Source organism: Melozone crissalis, unplaced genomic scaffold, assembly GCF_028551555.1.
Source record: "Melozone crissalis strain CALT ecotype California unplaced genomic scaffold, PUWL_Pcris_2 ptg000096l_1, whole genome shotgun sequence".
Classification (NCBI taxonomy): Eukaryota; Metazoa; Chordata; class Aves; order Passeriformes; family Passerellidae; genus Melozone; species Melozone crissalis.
The window spans coordinates 2,700,259-2,707,849 of NW_026535873.1; the positions used below are offsets into that span (position 1 = coordinate 2,700,259).

General features: G+C 53.2%; 1 protein-coding gene across 1 annotated transcript; it reads left to right on the forward strand.

Annotated features, from left to right (window-relative positions):
* Window positions 1–1,696: 1,696 nt before the first annotated feature.
* LOC128947330 (olfactory receptor 14J1-like) lies at window positions 1,697–2,494 on the forward strand (the record flags this gene model as incomplete). The annotated part of the gene is made up of 1 exon (XM_054291581.1): window positions 1,697–2,494. A coding segment is annotated over one exon (798 nt), but the record flags the coding sequence as incomplete, so codon positions are not given.
* Window positions 2,495–7,591: the final 5,097 nt, after the last annotated feature.

Genomic DNA, 7,591 nt, shown 5'->3' on the forward strand with positions numbered 1-7,591 from the left:
CACTCTCTGAGGGACTGAGTCTGATGTAAACAACACCAAATCCCTGAGAGGCTCATTAAATTCCTTGTGCTGGGTTTGTGCTGCTGAGCTTTAAAGGAACAGCTCTTCCCAGCACCAGCTCTTCTCCCAGCCCAGCAGGGCTGAGGACTCTGTCTGCAGGCACTGAGGGGACAGGAGCCAGGCAGAGACAGGCTGAAGGCAATCAGGATTGGGAAGACATTGAGCTGAGACTTCACTTGGGGGAAGATCTTCACAGCCCTGTGCATGGTGAGTGTGTGGGTGCAGGGCAATGTCCCCTGTGCTCCTGGGGGGATCTCCTGAAGCCAGCATACCCCACAGCCTAAGGGATGTGTCAGGAGGACTCTCCCAGTTTCTCTGTGGCACAGGAGCAGAAGGAGGAGGAGGATATGCTGCAGAGCGGGGCTGCCCTGGGCACCGTCAGAGGGACAGGGCAGGACGGCTCCTGCTGCCAGGGACAGCTGCAGGGGCTGAAGCTGGGGCTGCAGCCAGAGCTGCCCAGGGCTGTCCTGCAGAGCAGCTCCTGCAGCCCTCAGGGCTCTTGGCCAGCCCAGGGCATGTGCCACCTGCCAGGGGCAGCTCTCAGCCTGCCTGGCAGCTCCCCATGGATGCTGCAGGGGAGAAGTTGGAGGTGGAAGGAGCCACCCCCATCAGGGCAGATTCCTCCTGCTCTGGAGATGGTGCTGCATGGCCAGGGCTGCTCTCAGCTTTCTCCTAAAGGGAAGGGAAAGGGGCTGTCAGCTTTGGCTGTGTCACTGAGACTCCTGCACTGTCACCATGGCCATCAGCAGATGAGCCTCTGATCTCCCTCAGAAAGTGCCTCCTCAGCCTCCTCTCCCTACAGACAGCAGCAGCAGCACCTTGGCTTGCAGCATCTCTGTTTGTCTGGCCTGCCCTTAAGGCCCTGCTGCCAGGGAGATGCCCCTGGGCAGTGCCCTGTGCTGGGAGGGGTCTGCAGGGCAGAGCTGAGCCCCCAGGGCTGGGCTGGGCTCTGGCAGCACTGGCAGGGACAAGGCTTGGATAGAGAGAAACAGCTCCCAGTAGGCACAACTCCAGGCAGCAGAGAGCCAGGCCAACCCTTGGTATCCCTCAATGTCCAGCTGCACAGGGAAAGAGAGAAGGACTTAGAGAAATTGAAACTGCTGTCTTGAAAAGCTCCACGTAATTTTTCAAGCACATTTTAAGTGTTATCACCTTGAACTAGAGGGAGGTGAAATGAGTAAAGGGCATCTGTGTGGGACGAGCAGGCCTGACTGCGCTGGGGCACTCGGAGCCCTGTTTTCCCTCTTGGCTTCGCAGTGATCAGCCTGAGAGCAATGCTGAAGATGAGTCAATAACTCAGTAGCACAAAGCCAAGCTAAAATATAAAAATGTTTTGTGAAGTGGCCCCACAGAATGAGAAGTAGTTTTGATGGAATAACTAAAACAATCCCATAGCGTTGACTCAAAGAAATTGGTCCCAGCTTGTCAGTGTCTTCTTTCAACAGTCTACAATGCTCAGAATGAACAAATGTCCAACAGCAGCTCCACCAGGCACTTCCTCCTGCTGGCATTGGCAGACACGCAGCAGCTGCAGCTCCTGCACTTCTGCCTCTTGCTGGCCATCTCCCTGGCTGCCCTCCTGGGCAACGGCCTCATCATCAGCGCCATAGCCTGCAGCCACCACCTGCACACGCCCATGTTCTTCTTCCTGCTCAACCTGGCCCTCAGCGACCTGGGCTCCATCTGCACCACTGTCCCCAAAGCCATGAACAATTCCCTCTGGGACACCAGGAACATCTCCTACAAAGGATGTGCTGCTCAGGTGTTTTTCTTTCTTTTCTTTATCACAACAGAGTTTTCCCTTCTCACAGTCATGTGCTATGACCGCTACGTGTCCATCTGCAAACCCCTGCACTACGGGACCCTCCTGGGCAGCAGAGCTTGTGCCCACATGGCAGCAGCTGCCTGGGCCAGTGGCTTTCTCAATGCCCTGCTACTAACGGCAAATACATTTTCCCTGCCCCTGTGCCATGGCAATGCCCTGGGCCAGTTCTTCTGTGAAATCCCACAGCTCCTCAAGCTCTCCTGCTCACACTCCAAACTCAGGGAACTTTGGCTCACTGTGCTAAGTGCTGTTCTATTTTTTGCTTGCTTTGTGTTCATTGTTTTCTCCTATGTGCAGATCTTCTGGGCTGTGCTGAGGATCCCCTCTGAGCAGGGACGGCACAAAGCCTTTTCCACCTGCCTCCCTCACCTGGCTGTGGTCTCCCTGTTTATCAGCACTGGCACATTTTCCTACCTGAAGCCGCCCTCCATCTCCTCCCCATCCCTAGATCTGGCCCTGTCAGTTCTGTATTCAGTGGTGCCTCCAGCTCTGAACCCCCTCATCTACAGCCTGAGGAACCAGGAGCTCAAGGATGCCTTGGGAAAACTGGTGACTGCAACTTCAGAAGCAATAAATTCTCTTCTCTGCTACACAGTCTTCAGAATATAACTCTTTACCATCTCAGCCTTTTTTCCCCTGTTTGTCTATTTTTTACTATGGTAACTTTTCCTATTGCTGTAGTGCTTCCGAGAAAATACTGTAGTATTACTCTTAGCATTTCTATGTGAATATCTACCTTTCTTTTGAAACACAAAAACTTGCAAGAGGCTTGTTCCCTTGGCATTTAAATAAAAACAAGTGCATGCCCTGACTTGTCTGTCCAAGGCATTTCATCAGCCCTTCCCTGTCTCTGCAGGGGGAGTGCCTGTGAGCAGAGGGGGAGGGAAGAGACTCCTGCTGCTCCAGGGCCATTGTCCCTGGCAGCAGCACAGCCAGGGACAATGGCCCTGGCTCTTCCCACATCTGCTCGGCCCAACTCCACCTTGTCCTTGCCAGCCCTGCTGTGGCTGTAAGGCCAGAGCGCTCTGGCAGCTTGGTCACTGTCCTGCTGCGTGTCCCTGCTGTGGCCACAGGCAGGGCCAGGCCATGGGCACTGCTGGGACACAGCTGGGCTCCAGCACAGCAGCTCCAGCAGCAAAGGGCATCTCCTGAGGGCAGGGCAGGGACGCTTTGCTCCCCTCCAGAGCTGCTGTCAGCAATGTGCTCCAGGAATGCCCTGGCACAGCAAAGCCCAGTGCCTGGGGTGGGGGGGGAGTGTGCAGGGGGGGCTCACAGCAGTGTCCTGGCACAGCCAGAGCTCCTGGCATGGACCTGAGGCAGCAGCAGAGCAGGGCCTGGGCTGTGTCTCTGTTCTGGGACAGCCTGGGAAGGTGCCCCAGGGCAATTGTCCCACACCAGCCCCTGCAACCACCATTGCCAGCACTGGCCTCTCCCCACCTGCAGGAGGTTGTTTGTCCCTGCACGGAGGGACACCAAGTGACCAGGCCAGCAGGCCATGTTTGCTCTGTGCTGAGGAGATCTCAGCAGTGCATCATGTGTGTGTGTGGGGAGATGAACCCCAGTGAGCACAAACACCATCAGCAGCACCCAGGGCTGGCACAATTCCAGTGGCACAAACAGGGCCTTGAGGCCGCTTCACTCTGAGAGTAACGTCCTCTGAGAAAACACCTGAATTCTTTGTTGGGTTGTGGTTAGGACTGCATGGAGAGAAATATCCCAGGCAGGGAGGCTCCAGGAAAAAAATGCTCAGGGCAGCCATGGACTGCACAGAGAGACATTGGATAGAGTGAGGGTCAGTGGGGTGAAATCAGAGCTGCCGTCCTTCTGAACCAGCCCAGGGACCTGGACAGGGCTGTGCTGTTTTCTGGGCACTGACCTGGAACTGAGGGAGGTGGAAAAGGCCTTTGGTGTCAGGGCTGTTGAGAAGGCTGGGCAGCGTCACTGTGGGACCTCTCTCAAACCCCTTGGAAAGGCCAGAGCCATCCCAGACGGTCCTGGGCACTTGGGAAGGGCAGACATGGAACAGTCTGCACACAGGGCAGGGAGGGGGGCTCCCTTGGCATTCCTCAAACACATCCAGCTTTGCTCAGCACCAGAGACACCTTGTCCTTGTTTGTCCCCAGCTGTCATCACTGCCTCCAGTGTTCTGCTCTAACTGGAACCTGGGGACACTTTCCCAGTTGTGTCCCTCAGTGGGACCCATAAAAACTTCAAGGAACTTTGGAGTTTCAATTAAACTTTGAGTTCTTGAGAAGTTTTTTGAAGTCACTCTCAGGGACTGAGTCTGATGTAAACAACATCAAAGCCCTGAGAGGGTCATTGAAATTTTCCAGTCCAGTTATGGAGAAAGATTTGAAAGAACTTGCAAGAAATACACATTCCTATTTCAAATGAAGTATTTTATTTTATTTCTCTTCACATCAGATGTTATTGCAGCATTGTGTGATTGATATTGACCCAGGGTCTCTCCTCAGCAGCTCTGGCCTGCTCACAGAAGCTGTGCCTTGAGCTCTGACCCAGCGTGGACAACCTTCCTCCACATTGCTCAGCCCCATCCTGTCTGTCCTCACTGCCCTGGGACCTGCTGTGCTTTGAGAGCTGGTTGCACTCAGCCTAAGAGGGGTTTTCACTTTTGGGTTTTTTTGAAGCAATCTGAACCTCCTGAGTTTCCCCACTGCAAACAGACACACTGCTCAGGTGTGTGCCAGCCTCAGGTGCCACCAAAGCCACTGCAGAGCTGCCCTGGGCCAGCTGTGAGGGTGGATCATCAGCCCAAGCTGCACTGGGCCACTGCAAGGGGCTGTGGCCATGGGCACTGCACTGACCCCACTGCTGGGTTTGGCTGCCACGGCAACCGAGAGAAATTAAACTGTCCTTGGAAACTCTGGGGAGGACTGGGACATTCTGGGGAACACTGGGAACGCTGTGGGAGACACTGGGATATGCTGGGAGTGACACTGGGGAGGACCGGGACAACGTGGGGACACTGCGGACATTGTGGAGAAAACTGGGGACACCGGGGCATCCTGTGGATGACACTGGGAGGAACTGGGAACGACTGGAAATGAACTCAGGTGTATTGGGAGGGACTGGGCTGTACTGGGAGGAACTGGAGGGGCACTGGGGTTGGACTGGGCTCTTCTTGTGATGATCTGGGCTGTATGGGATGGACTGGAGCAGGGTGAAAGGGCTGTTCCTACCTCCACCTCATTCCATTTGCCGAGATTCCCGCCCATCAGCAGCCGCAGCCAATCAGCGCAAGGAATCTAGGCCTGAGGGCGGTCCCTAGATAGGCGCCTTTTTTTTTTTTGCTTACATCTCCCATCATGCCCCTCGGACGGGCTACAGCTCCATTGGAGCCGGGACTACAAGACCCGTCATGCCCCGCGCTCCACAGAACCCCGGCATCCGCCCCCATCTGTCCCAAAAGTGTCCCTCAGACCCTCCAGGATCCCTCAGTGCCCCTTCAGCGCACATTCGGTACCCCCCAAAACCGTCCCCGGATCCTCTGAGTGCTCCCAACCCCACAGATGCCCGGTACAGCCACTTCTGGGAATTCATCTCCTCTCATCTCCCACAGCCCCAGAGCCCCTCAGAACACAGTCCCGAGCCTAAAACTCCTGCCATGCCCTGCGCCCTAAGGAGCCCGTTTAGAGCTCCCCTAGCTCCCCCGATGGGCTCCCGAGCTGTTTAAATTTCCCCGATGATCTCAAGTCGCGGCTCGGACACAAAAGTATCCCCCAAGGGCATCCCCGAACCCCCAAACATCGCGTTCGAACCACTTTCGGGACTACAGCTCCCATCATGCTCTGCGGCGCCCGTCCAGCGCTATTCAAGCCAGGACTTTATCTCCCGTCATGCCCCGCGCCACCCCGAGAGCCATTGCAGCTGCGCTTCGAACTCCCGTGATGCTCTGCGGTGCCGTTAAACCGTCTGATACCCGCGCCTACAACTCCCATCTCCGCCTGCTCCCCAGACAGCCCCGTTCGAGCCCCGCCAAGGGCCCGCCCGGACCCCGAAGGGCCCCAAATTCCCCTCCCTGACCTCCAAGGGCCCCCCTGGACCCCCCAAGTGCTGCCATGGACCCTGAACTGTCCCTCAGAATCCCTGAGTGCCCCTCCAAGTGCCCACCCGGCTTCCCCAAGTGTCCTTGAGACCCTCAAGTTCTCTCTGAATTCCCTCCCCAGACCCAAAACTGCCCCCAAATTCCCTCCCAAATGCCCCAAAACTGTCCCAGAAATGTCTCCAGGGACCCCAAAGTGCTGCCCCTTGACCCTGTGTGAGAAAAAGATGATAAAAAAGATGACAAAAAGACTACAAATATAACTACTTACCATAAAGAGGAAGAAAGGAATAGCCCATAGATATTAATTAATTATTGAAAGGAAGTGTGTTTCTTAGCATGAGAGACAATTTGTTTTTACTGCTAAAATGTATAGCTTTTGAAAGAAAAATATAAAAATAATGTAATAAAAATAATAAAAAATATTACTATAAATTAGAATAATATGTTTATAACTTTATTTATTAATTAAATTTTATTTATCGGGAAAAATACTTGAATTTTTTTACGTGTTTTGAGATGTCAGTCCCGGGTGGGCCATGTCAGACATAGTGAGGTTGGGCGTGAGGAGCAGCATGTCTAAACAGGCTCAGCATGAAAGGGGCTCATTCTTCTCCCTGCCCAGACCTCCTAAGGAGACATTCAGCATCAAGATCACCTGGGAAATGCTTCTGTCCCTTCTTCTCTGAAATGAAAACAAGAAAAATATTCCGTTGACTGAAAAGAAAAATCCTGATGTGCACTTTGAAATCTTCCTCCTGAAGACAACTCCAAACTGACTCCAATCACTGCACAAGCCCTGGAGACTCAAAGACAATGGAAGGGAGACAAAGAGCTCCTGAGGCCTTTCTGTATTTTCATCAGCCCCACGCTGGATTTGGGGCTGCGTCCAGGAGCCTCATTGCTCAGGCACACAGAGAAGGATGAAGAAACTGCTCAAGGAGTCAGCAGCAAAACTCCAAGTGCCTTGGAGCATGGCTGGGCCCCAGGGAGGGCAGGGAGTGCCCAAGGCTGCCCAGGGCCTGGTGAGAGCAGATCCTTGAGGCCAGGATTGCAGGGAGCCCAAGGCTATGAGCAGGGAACTGCAATGCTGAGCAAGGCCTGGCAGAGCTGGGTTTTCTCTCCTTTCAAGAGTCTCTGGGTAGGCACTGTTGGTTTCAGGTCCATGGTCCCTGTGCTGCTCCTGGCCTGCTCTGGTTTGGGTGAGGAAGGCAAAAAGCTCTGACCACGGTCCTGATGTTGTCTTATGTTTTCTCTGGTTAGAGGTGTTATTTTAATTCTTCATTTGCATGGTGCCTTGTTGTTCTAGGGTTTTTTTTTAGGTCATTCTTTTCTGTTAGGTCTTATGGGATTTTATGGGATTTGGTTATTATGACATAATCCTCTTCTTTATGATGTCAGGTGGTTCACCATCTTAGATTAGATGAGAGTGGGAGTGAAAGGTTTTAAAATCATAAAATTCGGGGAATTAGAAAGAAGCTAGACTTCGTCGAGCCCTGGAAAAATGTTTAAAATGGACTCTGCAAATGTTAGGCTTTTGTTTGCCAGATCATGTGAAATTGCATTCACTTAAGAAGTATATGATAAATGACATAATTGTTAGATGTGATGATTGTTTAGTAATTAAATATAATTATTGTATA